Here is an 18,884-nt window from a genome sequence, read left to right on the forward strand (position 1 = left end):
ATTTATAAAAAATATATATACAGTTGTAATCAAAATGATTCTACCCGCATTGCAAATCATGATTATTGGCTACATTTACAGACTTTCAGCTGTTTGCAATGAACAAATCAAACAAAATTAATTGAAATGGCTCAACACAACAAATGTGGTTCCCCCAAAGTCAACAAAAAATGCAATTTTTAATGCCGTCTCAAAATTATTCAACCCCTTCATGGCAAGCATCTTTAGCTGTTATGACCTGCTGCATACAAGATGTATAAGACAGCAGCTTCTGGCAGCATTTCTAAGGAATCTTAGCCCATTCCTCATTAGCAATGGCCTCCAGTTGAGTAATATTCTTGGGTTTGCGTGCTGCAACTGCCTTCTTTAAATCCCACCAGAGATTTTCTAAAAAAAGGCAACCTTTTTGTCATGAAGTGTCATTTTTAAGTTTCGGGTCCAATTAGATCTGAAAACCAGAGGTCCGACACGTGAAATTGCGCGTACTACGCATAATTTTACTTATTCCCCTAGATTTTGTGCTCACACCCAAAGTGCACGCACAGGAAGCCGCATCTCAGCACTAAATTGAGCTCTTTTTCGCTGCTTCTTGCGCTTAAACAGTCAAATACACACAAAATAATGACAAAATGTCAGTCTTGGCGAGTATTCACGACACATAAACAGTCAATTACGTTTAAAGTGAATGTAAACAGTTGTAATACAGTATAATAGATCCAGATGTCAGGTCTTAAAGTGACAGCAGCCCCATATATTGACAGCAGAAAAACTAAAAAATTAAAAAATTGACAGACTGTATAAAACATTAAAAATGTCCTTAAAGTGTATAACATACCCTTAGCTGAAACTCTACCATCTGCAGGTTCTAGACTCGTGGCCTGAAAAGGGCAGTGTTGAGTTTGTGGGTGCTGTGTTGGCGTACAGGCCAGGTTTGCCCAACGCTCTTGATGGGGTCAGCTTGGAGGTTTTACCTGGGCAGAGGGTCGGCATAGTGGGGCGCACAGGTTCGGGGAAATCCTCGTTGTTTCTTGCCCTATTCCGTATGGTGGAGCTGAACCAGGGTCAAATACTGCTGGATGGAGTTGACATCAGCTCGGTCAGGCTTGGTAACTTGCGGTAAGTGTTGCAGTCACTGTTTGTTTGACACATTTTTACTTTGTTAGCCAGCAAAACTAACATTCAAAAATTTGGAGTAAGATTAATTTTTTTCTTTGAAAGATTTTTTTTTTTTTTTTTTTTAGATTCAGCAACGTATTCAATTGATTAAAAGTGACAGTGAAGACATTTATAATGTTACAAAAGATTGAATTTAAAATAATAATTCTAATAAAATAAAGTTTTGCCATCACAGGAATAAATTGTATTTTTATTTTCACAATATTACTGTTTTACTGTGTTTTTGATCAAATAAATGCATCCTTGGTAAGCATAAGAGACTTCTTTTTAAAAACATCAGACAACAAATATTACCCCAACCCTTTGACGAAATGTCAAAAATGTGTTTATTTGACAAATGATCTAAAAATAGTACAGGGGCCGTATTCACAAAGCATTTTATCTTACCACTAGGAGTACTCCTAAATCGCACTAAAAGATTTTAGCTAGGAGTTTTCTCTTAAAAGTGATTCACAATGCCTTTCAGACCTACTCTTAGTAAAGAAAAATGACAACTCCTAAACTAAGAGTGAGTCTTCGTTGCTATGGATGACGTCATTACTCATGCACGAGCTTGACTGAAGTGACCACCTTGATTGGCTGATGATTGTAACGCGGGAATGATTCCAAACACCTCCCCTACGATGATGAGTGACAGGTGACAGGTCTGAGAATGCGTGCGCTACACAAGCAGTGCGAAGGACGGAAGATGATGAATAACTGAATAAATAGCCTAAATGAATAAAGAGTAAGGCAAAACAAATAGCCTAGTAGCCTAATGAAACATATGGATTGATGCAATATCTTTGCAACATTATTGAATTAATCTGTCACTATATGCCTCTGCCTACATTTGCAAAGAGAATAACATTTTAATTTGATTCACAATGAAACGTTACAATTAGTTTACATGCAATGAGTAGCCTAGTTTTGGTTGTTGTTGGTGGTGTTATTGCATCCCTAGTTATGCCTACAATGCAAAATTGTTCCCTCGCGATTGGAAGCTCCTGTAGCCGTCGCATACGCATTTCAAAACATCGCAACGTGAAATGCCACAAAAAGCGGTTTGTGAATAGGTCTTGTGAGTTAGGAGTCCTCTCGACTTCTTTTAAGCTGTCCCAGGCTTAGGTGCTACTTTTAGGGCTAAAATACTTTGTGAATTACTCTTAGGCTACGTTCACACTGCAGGCTGAAACGACCCAATTCCGATTTTTTTGCCCCTATGCGACCTATATCTGATCTTTTCATGACAGTATGAACGACACAGATCCGATCTTTTCAAATGCGACCCAGGCCACTTGGGTATGTGGTCCTAAATCCGATACATATCCGATCTTTTGAAATGCGACTTCAGTCTGAACGGCCAGGTCGCATCCGACCCGCACGTCATTGATACGCGAAAAACGTCATAATTCTGCTTTGAAGTAGTCGTCGGTTTGAAAACGGACTGCATATTCGTCGAGCTGAGGTAAATCTGCCGAACGGGTCGACCTCGACGGGCCCGTTAGCTGCTAAAAAAATAAATAAAAGCCCACGGAATTGGGAATTGAGCATTAAGCCCTGCAGTGTGAACGTAGCCAAAGTCAAAAAAATTCGAGTCCTAAAGTTACGAGTGACACGCCCATTATTTTTAGGAGTTGCTCCTAAATTCGCCAGTTAGGAGCTACTTTTAGCCTTAAAATTCTTTGTGAATACGGCCCCAGAACTGTAAATATTTCTTATGCATAAGTCTTTGTCTTAAGTCTTCCTAAATCCTAAAACGTCTTCCAGAAGAAAGTTCCAGATTAAAACTAGATTTTGAACCTCAGATTTTCAGTGTTGTTTCAAGGAGGTCTCAGTGTGGTCTCAGACTTTAAGTCTGTGTTCAAGTAAATAAGTGTTCATTTTGTTTGTTTCGCCCTCTATAGATCAAAGCTGGCCATCATCCCTCAAGATCCCTTCCTCTTCTCCAGCTCAGTGCGAGAGAACCTTGATCCCCATGGCCATCATCCAGACTTCCGGTTGCTAGAAGCTCTTGAGCAATGCCACCTGGGAGATGTAGTACAGAGGATTGGTGAGCGTTGATCATCTTTAATTGTTGTGTTCAGCTTGTTCAATTCAAATCCATCTTCTCTGAAAGGATTTATCCAGGACATGAGAAAATGCTTTTTAGTTTTCATATTAATTAAATTAATTAAAAAAAAAAAATGTTTTTGGCAATGTCTGTCTATCCCATTACAGGTGGCCTGGATTCGGAGGTTGGAGAGAGGGGAAAGTCTCTGTCTGTGGGCCAAAGGCAGCTTCTGTGTCTTGCTCGTGCTCTGCTTACAGAAGCTAATGTATAAAACTAATGTATAAAGAACTTCAAACAAATATCTGTTTTTCCCTCTTATATTAATTCTGTACTTTATTGTTATTTATGGTCCAATAGATTTTATGCATTGATGAGGCCACAGCAAGTGTCGACCAAAAGACTGACATGGTTCTACAAAAAACCATCAGAGAAAAATTCAAGGATAAAACCGTTCTTACCATCGCCCACAGGTCACAAACTGCTTTTATACTTGCATATGATTTATACTTGAGTGTTTACTTTTTTTTTTTTTTTTTATTAAACTTGATAGTGTTGTTTTATTTAATAAAAAAGAAGGGGAAAAGATCCCTTTATCCAACTTTTCTTTAGTAATGCGGAACTGATTTTCAATTGAAAAAGTCTAAACGCAGTCACACCCAAGCGCACAGTTTTGTGAGCCATTTATTAAATGAAACTGAAAACAGATTTGTCATGTTCACATTGTAAAAGTATATTTGCAACTCTTTTATGATCGTTAATACCCTGAAGTTACCAGAATTATCTCTGTTAACCTTTGTACTGAACAACCACATTTATAACATACTAGCAGGTATTTTTAGGTAATGTTAGCATGCTAGTTAGCGCATGATTAAGTTTAAGTGAAGTTGCTACAGAAAATGACTAGTTCATCAAAAGTCATATTGAAGTTAATTTAGTTTTTAGGGTGTCTTGTTGTCTGATTGATAGCACTCAAAAGAATCAAAACCTAGTAGAGACCCTTTTTTTCTTCTACCTTTTCTATCTACTTTTTTAATTATCATGTTAAAGGGGACATATCATGCTAAATCCACTTTTTTAGCCCTTAAATGCATTTTGTTGTATATTTGGAGTGTTTAGAAGTACAGAAAAGTTGAAATTATTCTCTTCAGGTGCTTCGTTGATATCTTTATATTCTGTTTTGGCCTTATTTTTCAACCTGTTCCGATTTTTCTGTTATCTATGACGTTTTTTGAACTATTACGTCACAGTATTTGCAGCGGAACTGCCAAATAAGGACATTGACTTCCAGCCTAAAACTTCGAGCAATCCACCATTTTTATTTCTCGCTACAATTTTGTAGTCCAAGCTAAAAGATGCAGAATTTACGAGAGGGTAAGTTCAAATGTTCGGTTGTTGGATGTAGTAACCCACACGCTTCATTACACCGTCTAATGTAGATGAACTGGCGTGCTTGTGACAGGGCGCATGTTTAACTGAAAGAACGAGCAGAGAGAGAGAGACCCGGTCGCGCGCACGCACTCTCTCTCTCTTCGGAGCCAGGCGAAAATGTCAACAAGACACCGTCTCCAAACTAGACGGTGTCTTGCTCTCTTTCCCTCGCACATATTAATCAAAATAAATCGATACGGTGGTAAAAGGTCGGAAGACCAAAGTTTCATGTATAAATACAGTAACACACCATTGCGATACATCCATATGAAGACGTTGTTCTGCAGGTTCGTCGTCTTCATTTTCATCTCGCTCCGGCTCCGACTCTGGCTCGAACATGTAAGGCTGGCTGGACAAGTCTTCCGTTGTTGACATTTTGTTAATAACGTGTGAATAAAAAGTTTCTGTGCCGCTAGATAATCGTATCTCTGCTATCAAACTACAAAAATGGCCGAACGGGGTGGAGTTGAACGGGGTGGAGTGTCACCTCTGCAAACTGGAGAGGGGGCGGGGTATGAAGTGTCTCAATTGTATTTAAAGAGACCGCACCAAAACGAGTTGCTCTCAGACGCACATCAGAAAAGGGGTAGAAAAGGGGCCTGTGGAGCTATAATAATGAATTCAGACCCAAGCATTGCAGTTCCACTTTATATAGACTACAAATGTATGATTTATATGTAAAAAGGAACGATTTAAAAGCATGATATGTCTCCTTTAATGTAAAACATCTGTCAAGAACATTTCTCTTGCCATACAACCCAACCTGGTCTTTTTTTATCCCACAGACTGAACACAATCATGGACTCCGACAGAGTACTGGTGATGCATGCTGGGAAGGTGGTGGAGTTTGACAGCCCTGCTGCTCTGTGCCAAAGAGAGGACTCTTTTTTCCAGAAACTCTTACGTGGAGGGGAAGAGCAAGTTTAAAATACTGTTTTTCAGACCATTATGTTGTTGGAGTCCGATGAATGGACATAGCATAGGCGCAAATACCTGCAGTTTATATCATGTTGTGCCATGTAGAACAATGTAAAACTCAGGGGAAAAAAAATTGTTTCATAAATGGTCACATTTTTAAGGATTAAATGTAAGTCTGTTTTAGAAGTAAATGTGTTTTTTTTAAGTTATTTGTCTGTTTCAGGTTTGTATTTTTTATAAGAGGATCTACTCAAAGTAATTTTTCCCTTTTCGAATAGGTAAAACTCGTGTGAGAGTCTCACTGTATTCTAATATTTATTTCTGTGGTTTGAACACATTACCTCTATGGAGAACTGACAAAGCATAATTGGTTTCATTAGAGGTGTGAATGTTTAACCACATCTCCACCCACCTGGGTGAAAGTGAGTACACCTTGTACAGGTGTGTGTTTCCCAACACATATGAGTCATATGGGAGTTCATGTGTGCATAGTTTAGTCTTTTTCAACCATTTATTTTGAGTTCCTCCCAGCAATCTAGAATTAGGGAGAGGTTTGTTATTGTTATGTCACCCTGCATCCAGTGATGCTGAAGCTTTATGAGCTATGTGTTTGGCCCGATTGAGGTTAAACTAGTTTGTCCACTCTTGAAGTGTATTACTTGCTGCATTGAGAATTCCATAAACAGTAGGAAGAGAACAGAGGTAAACACGGTCTCGTCCTGTGGAAACTCTTCAGCGTGGCACATTATCACTGCTGATATTGAACAAGGATTTAAAAGCTCATGGGATTCAAGGTAAGGCTTTTCTTTGCTGTTAAAGTTTACAACAGTACTTTTGACTTCACTGTTTTTGCGTAAAACAGTCTGTATAGTACTTAAAATAAAGTTTGAATGTATAGCAAGTGCAGCCGTTTCTGTTATGAATGACTATGCAGCACTTGCACAAGTTATGCTGATTTAATCTTGTTTTTACTGTAATTTACACATGGGTTGATGTATTTATATTACAAATTTCATTTAACTTGCATATTAAAACGAGAAGCATTACACAGGGATTGTTACAAGGCAGTTATATTATGTTGTGACTGAGTGAAAGAGTACTTCACCATTATTTATTTGGGGACCACTTTATCAACAAATTGCTACTGATTAGTACCTTATATTGAAAATAATGCTTCTGAAGCACATTTTCAGATCCTGTATATTTAATTTGTGATTACTACAAATATGCAAATTAATTAGATCATATACTGTAGATAGTAGTTAGTAATTGGATTGTTTTTGGAGCCGGTTTCATTGAAGTAAGACAGCAAAATCTTTATAGTTGAACAGGTTATCAAAATATGTATCCTTACAGGTGATCATGGGAGTACCTGCTACCTCTTTGATTACACATGTTTAAAACCAAGGGTGTGGTTAAAAAGGTGAAGTCTCTTCACATTTTTCTTTTATTTGGCCTAACCTGTTCTTAACGCCCTCTTGTTACACTATCCCTGAACAATTCATTGAATACCTCACAGTTTCGTCTATCTGTCTATCTGCCAGTGGGAAAAATGCAGACAGTTGTATTAAGCATTAACATGTTTCAGGATTACTTGTGCACCAAGATAAATGTCATTGTGCCAATTGGCAAACTCTAATGTAAATTTAAATTATGTTTGCTCAGTCTTGTTTCATTCTGAGAAGGTGTGCTTCTTTTCATTTACTGATTACCCATGTGTTCATAATTCATATGTTCTATTCTGTCATAGCATTATTACCAGCCATTAACAATTACATGAGTGCCAATAATAATTAGCACTGGAACTTGGGTGTCTTGTTGCTTCTGAATCATTTCTTTTGCATTTACAGGTTTGAGTTTTGGAGGGTTTTCTTCGCTGTAAATGTTTACAAGTGAAATGGTATGTTATCACATTTTTTTATCATCTAAACTATATTTTATGCATTTTGTCTGATCTATCAAATATATTTTAAATCCTTGTTTAATTTGTTATAAAGAATAAATGATGAGTTAGTTATTAATAAAAATGCTAGTAGAGCATTTGGTAGAGGTGCTACATATTTCTCATCAAAAACTCTTCAGGAAATTTTGAGGGGGACAATACACCATAATAGTATATTGTAATTTGCAGGCTCTTCATCGAAGAAGCCTTTCTGACAGCCTGCTGGTTGAAGATGATAATGTCTCTGGAGAGAGATTGGAGTACTCAGACCTGGACTTTCTAGAAGGTACAGCACTGTTTGATTATGAATTTTGTACATCAATGCATATTTTTTAAGCATCATTCTTTTACAAAACACTTGTAAAATAAATAAATAAATCTGCTTTTGCCATGAACCTTAATATGGTGAAAATATAAGGATAAAATAGATTACATTTCCATTTCAGATAATGAAATTGTGGGTGCCAGTGGTCAGTTTGATCTAAAGAGGAATAAACAAAAGAAAAATGAAGTTGTGGACATTTTGAAGTTGATTGATAATGACAAGGAGGTGACGAAGCATGGTTTGAAATCCAGCAAGAGCTTGGAAAGTCTGGATGTCAAAGCTCCAAATGAGGTCTGTGGACATTGCATTCACAATTTTTTGCAACCCTAAATCATAAATCATCATGATTTGTTCTGATTACAATGTTTCCACAGGTGTGGAAAGATTCATATGACAAGCTCTACAATACTAAAGTCAGGAAATACATGAAAGGAAACAAAGCTGCAAAGGAATACAGACATGGCACACACAATGGTCCAGCGACAGCCCAAACACTTGACCGCAAAGGCAGGATAAACGTTGCAGCTATACTTGAGAATGCAGATCGGAAGTGTCTCACTCCATGTGAAACAGAACCTGACGAGAAAGTGGATCATGAATGGCCTATGATCCATTATGGCACCAATGATTCTACAGGTGAATACAACTCAGACATGTTACTACAAGGATCTGACCTAATGAGAGGTGCAAAAATCAAAGGCAACATTGCAAGTGATGTTTCATCACATCAGTCCAAAATGAACTTACCTGATGTTGGAAGTGAAATCAACCTACGGGGTCGAACATATACAGATTCAAACATAAATGTTGGTATTAGTACGCCAGATTCAAATCTTACACTGCCAAATACCCAAGGATCTCCAGTAATGTACCTCACAAAAGGTCATTTCAAAAGCCCAAATGCATTGCTTAATTCTTCTGATATGGATATGGATATGGATGTACCATCAATTAATGTCAAGAAGTCAAAATTTAAAATGGCAAAGTTTAGCTTCTCTGGAAACAAGAAAACAGACATCAATTATGATGAAAGTACGAAGGGGTCAAAATTAGCATTATCATCCCCTGAAGTAGCTGCAGGTCTTAATGGTTCTTCTGATATACAAATTGATGGACCAAAAGCTGATTTCAAAGGTCTGAAAACAGACCTTCCAGACATAGACATGCATTCTGGAAAACTGAAAACACCCACTTTCAGCATGCCAGAGTTTGATCTGTCAGGACACAAAATGAAGACACCTGAAATGGATCTGTCAGCTCCAAAGTTTAAGGCAGACTTTGATTCACAAGACATCAACATCAGAGGTCATAACCCAGATATCACAGCCTCAGACATGGATTTTGATATTCCTAAAGGCACATTTAAAGGACCAAATTTCAAGAAACCCAATCTTGACATGAATGCACCTGACCTCAACATAAATGTCCCTTCAGATAAACTAAAGCTGCCAAAATTTGGCATCTCTGGAAGCAAGACAGTGGAACCTGATCTTAAAATAAAAGCCCCAGACCTGAATCTCAAAAGCCCCCAAATTAAGGGAGGAATCAATACCCCAGACAAGGACCTGAATCTGCCTCAATCTGATTTGAAAGGCCCAAACCTAGATATCAAATCACCCAATATTGATGTTAATGGCCCTTCAGGAAAATTTAATATGCCAAAGATAAAGATGCCCAGTTTTGGCCTTTCAGGTTTGAAAGGGCCACGTATGAATGTGGATGCCGGCATTGATCAGCCTGACCTTAATCTGAGTGCATCAACTCCTACACTAAATGCAGGAATAAATGGTCCTGACAGTGACATTTATGGACCTAATTCTGATTTCAAAGGTCTGAAAACGGACCTTACACTACCTGACATGGACATGCCATCTGGAAAAATGAAAATGCCTACTTTCAAGATGCCTGATTTTGGACTCTCAGGACCCAAAATGAAGACGCCTGTCTATGATCTGAAGAGCCCTGAAATGGATTTGTCAGCCCCAAAGTTTAAGGCAGACTTTGATTCTCCTGACTTCAACATTAAAGGCTATAAGACAGATTTCACAGTACCTGACACGAATGTTGATTTCCCTAAAGGTAAAATTAAAGGACCTCATTTAAAGACACCCAGTCTTGACATGAATGCACATGACCTTGACATAGATGTCCCTTCAGGTAAACTAAAGCTGCCAAAATTTGGCATCTCTGGAAGCAAGACAGAAGGACCTGATCTTAAAATCAAATCTCCAGACCTGAATCTCAAAAGCCCCAAAATTAAGGGAGGAATAGATACACCAGACATGGATCTGACTCTGCCTCAAACTGATTTTAAAGGCCCGAACTTAGATGTCAAATCACCTGATTTTGATGTTAACAGCCCATCAGGTAAATTTAAAATGCCAAACCTAAATATGCCCAGTTTTGGCCTGTCAGGTTTGAAAGGGCCAAACATGAATGTGGATGGCGACATTGATCAGCCTGACCTGAATCTGAGTGCATCAACTCCCAAACTAAAAGCAGGAATAAATGGTCCTGATATTGATGTACATGGACCTAATGTAGATCTCAGAGGTCCAAATACAGATCTTACACTTCCAGACATTGACAAGCCTTCTGGAAAAATGAAAATGCCAAATTTAAAGATGCCAAAGTTTGGTGTCTCAGGACCAAAAATAAAGACACCTGACTATGATTTGAAGACCCCTGAGATGGATTTGTCAGCTCCAACGTTTAAGGCAGACTTTGATTCCCCAGACATCAACATTGGTGGTCAAAAGCCAGATATCACAACACCCGATCTGAATGTTGATTTCCCAAAAGGTAAAATGAAAGGACCAAATTTCAAGAAACCCAATCTTGACATGAATGCACCTGATCTCAACATGAATTCCCCTTCAGGTAAACTGAAGTTTCCCAAATTTGGCTTCTCAAGTGGCAAACCAAAAGGCCCAGATCTTAAAATCAAATCTCCAGACCTGAATCTCAAAAGCCCCAAAATCAAGGGAGGAATAGATACACCAGACATGGATCTGACTCTGCCTCAAACTGATTTTAAAGGCCCGAACTTAGATGTCAAATCACCTGATTTTGATGTTAACAGCCCATCAGGTAAATTTAAAATGCCAAACCTAAATATGCCCAGTTTTGGCCTGTCAGGTTTGAAAGGGCCACACATGAATGTGGATGGCGACATTGATCAGCCTGACCTGAATCTGAGTGCATCAACTCCCAAACTAAAAGCAGGAATAAATGGTCCTGATATTGATGTACATGGACCTAATGTAGATCTCAGAGGTCCAAATACAGATCTTACACTTCCAGATATTGACAAGCCTTCTGGAAAAATGAAAATGCCAAATTTAAAGATGCCAAAGTTTGGAGTCTCAGGACCAAAAATAAAGACACCTGACTATGATTTGAAGACCCCTGAAATGGATTTGTCAGCTCCAACGTTTAAGGCAGACTTTGATTCCCCAGACATCAACATTGGTGGTCATAAGCCAGATATCACAACACCCGATCTGAATGTTGATTTCCCAAAAGGTAAAATGAAAGGACCAAATTTCAAGAAACCCAATCTTGACATGAATGCACCTGATCTCAACATAAATTCCCCTTCAGGTAAACTGAAGTTTCCCAAATTTGGCTTCTCAAGTGGCAAACCAAAAGGCCCAGATCTTAAAATCAAATCTCCAGACCTGAATCTCAAAAGCCCCAAAATTAAGGGAGGAATAGATACACCAGACATGGATCTGACTCTGCCTCAAACTGATTTTAAAGGCCCGAACTTAGATGTCAAATCACCTGATTTTGATGTTAACAACCCATCAGGTAAATTTAAAATGCCAAACCTAAATATGCCCAGTTTTGGCCTGTCAGGTTTGAAAGGGCCAAACATGAATGTGGATGGCGACATTGATCAGCCTGACCTGAATCTGAGTGCATCAACTCCCAAACTAAAAGCAGGAATAAATGGTCCTGATATTGATGTACATGGACCTAATGTAGATCTCAGTGGTCCAAATACAGATCTTACACTTCCAGACATTGACATGCCTTCTGGAAAAATGAAAATGCCAAATTTAAAGATGCCAAAGTTTGGTGTCTCAGGACCAAAAATAAAGACACCTGACTATGATTTGAAGACCCCTGAAATGGATTTGTCAGCTCCAACGTTTAAGGCAGACTTTGATTCCCCAGACATCAACATTGGTGGTCATAAGCCAGATATCACAACACCCGATCTGAATGTTGATTTCCCAAAAGGTAAAATGAAAGGACCAAATTTCAAGAAACCCAATCTTGACATGAATGCACCTGATCTCAACCTAAATCCCCCTTCAGGTAAACTGAAGTTTCCCAAATTTGGCTTCTCAAGTGGCAAACCAAAAGGCCCAGATCTTAAAATCAAATCTCCAGACCTGAATCTCAAAAGCCCCAAAATTAAGGGAGGAATAGATACACCAGACATGGATCTGACTCTGCCTCAAACTGATTTTAAAGGCCCGAACTTAGATGTCAAATCACCTGATTTTGACGTTAACAGCCCATCAGGTAAATTTAAAATGCCAAACCTAAATATGCCCAGTTTTGGCCTGTCAGGTTTGAAAGGGCCACACATGAATGTGGATGGCGACATTGATCAGCCTGACCTGAATCTGAGTGCATCAACTCCCAAACTAAAAGCAGGAATAAATGGTCCTGATATTGATGTACATGGACCTAATGTAGATCTCAGAGGTCCAAATACAGATCTTACACTTCCAGACATTGACAAGCCTTCTGGAAAAATGAAAATGCCCAAATTAAAGATGCCAAAGTTTGGTGTCTCAGGACCAAAAATAAAGACACCTGACTATGATTTGAAGACCCCTGAAATGGATTTGTCAGCTCCAACGTTTAAGGCAGACTTTGATTCCCCAGACATCAACATTGGTGGTCATAAGCCAGATATCACAACACCCGATCTGAATGTTGATTTCCCAAAAGGTAAAATGAAAGGACCAAATTTCAAGAAACCCAATCTTGACATGAATGCACCTGATCTCAACATAAATCCCCCTTCAGGTAAACTGAAGTTTCCCAAATTTGGCTTCTCAAGTGGCAAACCAAAAGGCCCAGATCTTAAAATCAAATCTCCAGACCTGAATCTCAAAAGCCCCAAAATTAAGGGAGGAATAGATACACCAGACATGGATCTGACTCTGCCTCAAACTGATTTTAAAGGCCCAAACTTAGATGTCAAATCACCTGATTTTGACGTTAACAGCCCATCAGGTAAATTTAAAATGCCAAACCTAAATATGCCCAGTTTTGGCCTGTCAGGTTTGAAAGGGCCACACATGAATGTGGATGGCGACATTGATCAGCCTGACCTGAATCTGAGTGCATCAACTCCCAAACTAAAAGCAGGAATAAATGGTCCTGATATTGATGTACATGGACCTAATGTAGATCTCAGAGGTCCAAATACAGATCTTACACTTCCAGACATTGACAAGCCTTCTGGAAAAATGAAAATGCCCAAATTAAAGATGCCAAAGTTTGGTGTCTCAGGACCAAAAATAAAGACACCTGACTATGATTTGAAGACCCCTGAAATGGATTTGTCAGCTCCAACGTTTAAGGCAGATTTTGATTCCCCAGACATCAGCATTGGTGGTCATAAGCCAGATATCACAGCACCTGATCTGAATGTTGATTTCCCTAAAGGTAAAATTAAAGGACCAAATTTCAAGAAACCGAATCTTGACATGAATGCACCTCGTATTGACAAGCCTTCTGGAAAAATGAAAATGCCCACTTTAAAGATGCCTAAGTTTGGTGCCTCAGGACCAAAAATAAAGACACCTGTCTATGATTTGAAGACTCCTGAAATGGATTTGTCAACTCCAAAGTTTAAGGCAGACTTTGATTCTCCAGACATCAACATTGGTGGTCATAAGCCAGAAATCACAACACCCGATCTGAATGTTGATTTCCCAAACGGTAAAATGAAAGGACCAAATTTCAAGAAACCCAATCTTGACATGAATGCACCTGATCTCAACATGAATTCCCCTTCAGGTAAACTGAAGTTTCCCAAATTTGGCTTCTCAAGTGGCAAACCAAAAGGCCCAGATCTTAAAATCAAATCTCCAGACCTGAATCTCAAAAGCCCCAAAATTAAGGGAGGAATTGATTCACCAGACATGGATCTGACTCTGCCTCAAACTGATTTTAAAGGCCCGAACTTAGATGTCAAATCACCTGATTTTGACGTTAACAGCCCATCAGGTAAATTTAAAATGCCAAACCTAAATATGCCCAGTTTTGGCCTGTCAGGTTTGAAAGGGCCACACATGAATGTGGATGGCGACATTGATCAGCCTGACCTGAATCTGAGTGCATCAACTCCCAAACTAAAAGCAGGAATAAATGGTCCTGATATTGATGTACATGGACCTAATGTAGATCTCAGAGGTCCAAATACAGATCTTACACTTCCAGACATTGACAAGCCTTCTGGAAAAATGAAAATGCCCACTTTAAAGATGCCAAAGTTTGGTGTCTCAGGACCAAAAATAAAGACACCTGACTATGATTTGAAGACCCCTGAAATGGATTTGTCAGCTCCAACGTTTAAGGCAGACTTTGATTCCCCAGACATCAGCATTGGTGGTCATAAGCCAGATATCACAGCACCTGATCTGAATGTTGATTTCCCTAAAGGTAAAATTAAAGGACCAAATTTCAAGAAACCGAATCTTGACATGAATGCACCTCGTATTGACAAGCCTTCTGGAAAAATGAAAATGCCCACTTTAAAGATGCCCAAGTTTGGTGCCTCAGGACCAAAAATAAAGACACCTGACTATGATTTGAAGACTCCTGAAATGGATTTGTCAACTCCAAAGTTTAAGGCAGACTTTGATTCTCCAGACATCAACATTGGTGGTCATAAGCCAGAAATCACAACACCCGATCTGAATGTTGATTTCCCAAAAGGTAAAATGAAAGGACCAAATTTCAAGAAACCCAATCTTGACATGAATGCACCTGATCTCAACATGAATTCCCCTTCAGGTAAACTGAAGTTTCCCAAATTTGGCTTCTCAAGTGGCAAACCAAAAGGCCCAGATCTTAAAATCAAATCTCCAGACATGAATCTCAAAAGCCCCACAATTAAGGGAGGAATTGATTCACCAGACATGGATCTGACTCTGCCTCAAACTGATTTTAAAGGCCCGAACTTAGATGTCAAATCACCTGATTTTGATGTTAATGGCCCATCAGGTAAATTTAATATGCCAAAGTTAAAGATGCCCAGTTTTGGCCTTTCAGGTTTGAAAGGGCCACACATGAATGTGGATGCTGACATTGATCAGCCTGACCTTGATCTGAGTACATCAACTCCCAAACTAAAAGCAGGAATAAATGGTCCTGATATTGATGTACATGGACCTAATGTAGATCTCAGAGGTCCAAATACAGATCTTACACTTCCAGACATTGACAAGCCTTCTGGAAAAATGAAAATGCCCACTTTAAAGATGCCAAAGTTTGGTGTCTCAGGACCAAAGATGAAGACACCTGACTATGATTTGAAGACCCCTGAAATGGATTTGTCAGCTCCAAAGTTTAATGCTGATTTTGATTCACCAGACATCAACATCAGAGGTCATAAGCCAGATTTCACAGCCCAAGACATGGATGTCAATGTTCCTAAAGGTTTATTTAAAGAACCAAATTTTAACAAACCCAATCTTGACATGAATGCACCTGACCTTGACATAAATGCCCCTTCAGGGAAACTAAAGCTGCCAAATATTGGCTTCTCAGGTAGCAAACCAAAAGGGTCCAATTTTAACATCAAATCTCCAGACCTGAATATTAAAAGCCCCAATATTAAGGGAGGAATCGATACCCGAGACATGGATCTTACTCTGCCTCAAGCTGATTTAAAAGGCCCAAACCTAGATCTCAAATCACCTGATATTGATTTGAATGGTCCTTCAGGTAAATTGAATATGCCAAAGTTAAAGATGCCCAGTTTTGGCCTCTCAGGTTCGAAAGGGCCACACATGGATATGGATGCTGACATTGATCCGGCCGACCTTAATCTGAGTGCATCAACTCCCAAACTAAAAGCAGGAATAAATGGTCCTGATATTGATGTACATAGACCTAAACTTGATTTCAAGGGTCCAGACACCAACCTTGCATTTCCAGACATGGACATGCCATCTGGTAAAATGAAGATGCCAAATTTAAAGATGCCTGATATTGGTTTCTCAGGACCCAAAATAAAGACACCTGACTATGATCTAAAGACCCCTAAAATGGATCTCTCAGCGCCAAAGATTAAAACTGATTTTGATTCCCCAGACATCAATATCAGAGGTCATAAGCCAGATTTCACAGCCCCAGATATGAGTGTTGATTTTCCTAAAGGTAAAATTAAAGGACCAAATGTCAAGAAACCCCATCTTAATGTGAATGCACCGGACTTTGACATTGACGCTCCTCCTGGGAATCTTCAATTCAGCTCTCCAAAGATGAATCTCAAAACCCCGCGAATTAAAGGAGGAACTGATAGCCCTGACTTTCAAGGCCTGGGGCCTGATATTGATTTTGGTACCTATACGCAAGATCACACTTACAACTTTGCCGTCCCAAGAGGTAAAATAGAGTCAGGCAGAACAAATGATCTTGATATCAGAATACCGTCTCATCAGAAATATGGTGCCTCAGAATTTAACATGCAGGACCCTTATTTCGACTTGAACAGAGACATGAAATTTTCAGATAAAGCCCAGTGGCCTGCAATGCAAAAACATCTCTCCGGCTCACCTGATTTTACAATGGCTTTACCCACCTCCAAGACCAGAATCTCTGGTGTACGTCCAACATCATCAGATGTTTACTACACTGATATGCCTGGGGCACTCAGGTCAAGAGATCATAAAACAAACGCAAACAACTTTGGTATTGATGACAACTGGAACAATATATCAGTGCCTAAACTTCAAGTTACAAGAAGTAGAGAGAATTTGGCTGTGAGAAATTCAAATATGGGAATGAGTACCATGCAAAGATCACCCCATATGGGAGGTAATGCAGGTTATAGGAACACTCGTGTGGTTCCTGGACGTAATTACACTACTGATGACATATGCTACACTTATAAAGGGATGCCTAGAAGAGATGGATGGGGAAATGGGCAAACTGAACATAGTCGCAGACAGACAATGAGACGCCTGCAAATGCATGCAATGGATCTGGAAGTTCCAGAAAGCTCTTTGAAAAGTTCAAAATTTAGGGTTCTTAAACTAATATAGTTGGAAAATTAAAAGGAAGATATGTGAGAGATAAGAAGGACTTGTCCTTGGTAATCATGTTTACAGATCTGTTAGTGGGCTGATTAAAGTAGCCTGTTTGTATAAAAAACTTCAATACTGGAAGTTGGGTTGAGCAAACTTAACACTGATGAAAAAAACTTATAGAGGAGATGTTATATTGGAAAACATAAACTTGCACTTATAGATCATTAGCCTCTTTATAAAAACATTCCAATACAGTTTCTAATTTTTATTTTATTTTATGTTTTATAATGACAATATTATGTGGAGCTTGCCTGATTAAATATTGTAAATCATAGGCTATATATTTTGTAAAGTATATAAAATGCTACAGTGATGTATAAATACAATGTGGATGATATGTCAAAAGGTTTTGTCTGGAAAATAGTGTCTATCTGGTGAATGTCTTGTTTCTTGCCATCTGTTTTAGATACTCATCTATTGTCTCATATTTGTTTTTAGCATTGTTATGCTCAGTGATACAGTAAGGACCGGGGGGATTTTTTTTTTTTTGAAGGATGTACATAATTTGTAAAATATTCCTTCTAACATTGTTGCTACCTTTTGTTGATATACAAAAGTAGCTGTTATTATACTTAAGATGTTATGTGATTGAAATAAACACATATACCCTTTGCTGAAGTGGTTATTTTGAAAAAGTTTACTTAAATGTTACATTAAAAATATCAAACCTGGAAAGCTGTTATTAACATTCTTCTAGCCCATAACTGACCCAAACAAATCACAAAAGATTCACATTTTAGAGCTAGCAAGTTAGACAGTGTAGCTTTAATGACGACTTTAGACAGCTATGGTGTGCTTTTCTCCTGGAATGAGAGGTGCTGTTGCGCTTGTGTGCATACGGGTTCGAATCCACCCTGGGTCATATCCCAGTCCTCTTCTCTATTTTTTCACTGTACACCTCTTACAAGAGATGGATATTTTTTACCCTAGCAACTTCTAGAAAGTGATGTTAAAATATTTGGAAATTGATGGAAATTCATTGATTAAAAGGGTGAAAACGATCACACAGCCTAACATTATGCAATATGTTATTGGTGACCTGTGGAAGCAAACAAATATGAAAATCTATCATATAGCCTAATATTAGGCTATCTGTTATTGGGTCTAAATGAACAAAATCGAAAGAAAAAGCGACTTTTTATAATTATGTTTATTGAATTTTCATTATAATACAAATATAACAAAACATCACAAACAACAACAACAATACAATAAAATAAAATAAAGGAGCACCAATAGCTCAGATTTTTATATAAAACAGGACTACACCATAATAAAAAAGATTAGAGAATAAAAACAAAACAATAACATCTTTCAAAAAGATGCAGAAGAGGACAAAGGTCCAGAGAGTTAAACAATTACAAAATTCCTTGTAATATAATAGGGCAAAAATGAGTTTCCAAATAGTCAAGATAGGGTCCAGACTATGAAACTGGCATGATTTTTGATGTAATACTTAGGTAAGACGCTCCAAGGGAATCAACTCAAAAATAACCTTATGCCAACCTTTAAGAGATGGAGATTGATCACTGATCCAATTAAGTAAAATGTTTTTTTTTTTTTTTTTTTTTTTTTTTTTTCTGGCAGCAAAGGATAGAATATTATACAATTTCTTATTAGCAGATGAAACAATGCGTCCAGTATGAAAAATCTACTTTTATAACTTAAAAATTAAAATCTCTAGGCATTTTTGACATTAAATTAAAGTTATTAGAA

The 18,884-nt window shown here is 38.3% G+C and overlaps 2 protein-coding genes across 5 annotated transcripts in view; both read left to right on the top strand.

Annotated features, from left to right (window-relative positions):
• abcc10 (ATP-binding cassette, sub-family C (CFTR/MRP), member 10) overlaps window positions 1-6,258 on the top strand; it is a 21,418-nt gene extending 15,160 nt beyond the window's left edge. For both annotated transcript variants that reach the window (XM_079856530.1, XM_079856529.1), the window contains 5 exons: window positions 863-1,116; window positions 3,063-3,208; window positions 3,376-3,473; window positions 3,566-3,678; window positions 5,422-6,258. In XM_079856530.1, coding sequence (XP_079712656.1) covers window positions 863-1,116; window positions 3,063-3,208; window positions 3,376-3,473; window positions 3,566-3,678; window positions 5,422-5,563 — 753 coding nt within the window. In that variant the 3' untranslated portion in view covers window positions 5,564-6,258. The remainder of the gene's footprint in view (window positions 1-862; window positions 1,117-3,062; window positions 3,209-3,375; window positions 3,474-3,565; window positions 3,679-5,421) is intronic.
• Window positions 6,235-17,529, top strand: LOC307149913 (uncharacterized protein). Of its 3 annotated transcripts, XM_079856525.1 has the most exons (6): window positions 6,271-6,348; window positions 6,911-6,977; window positions 7,405-7,454; window positions 7,686-7,782; window positions 7,943-8,112; window positions 8,196-17,529. In XM_079856525.1, the coding sequence occupies exons 3-6, from the start codon at window positions 7,437-7,439 to the stop codon at window positions 17,121-17,123; spliced, it is 9,213 nt and encodes a 3,070-aa protein (XP_079712651.1). In that variant the 5' UTR covers window positions 6,271-6,348; window positions 6,911-6,977; window positions 7,405-7,436; the 3' UTR covers window positions 17,124-17,529. The 3 variants fall into 3 exon arrangements, with proteins under 3 accessions (XP_079712653.1, XP_079712651.1, XP_079712652.1); XM_079856527.1 differs by lacking the exon at window positions 6,911-6,977 and having other exon boundaries at window positions 6,235-6,348; XM_079856526.1 differs by having other exon boundaries at window positions 6,344-6,977.
• Window positions 17,530-18,884: the final 1,355 nt, after the last annotated feature.

This window comes from Squalius cephalus, assembly GCF_949319135.1.
Source record: "Squalius cephalus genome assembly, chromosome: 22".
NCBI classification, from domain to species: Eukaryota; Metazoa; Chordata; class Actinopteri; order Cypriniformes; family Leuciscidae; genus Squalius; species Squalius cephalus.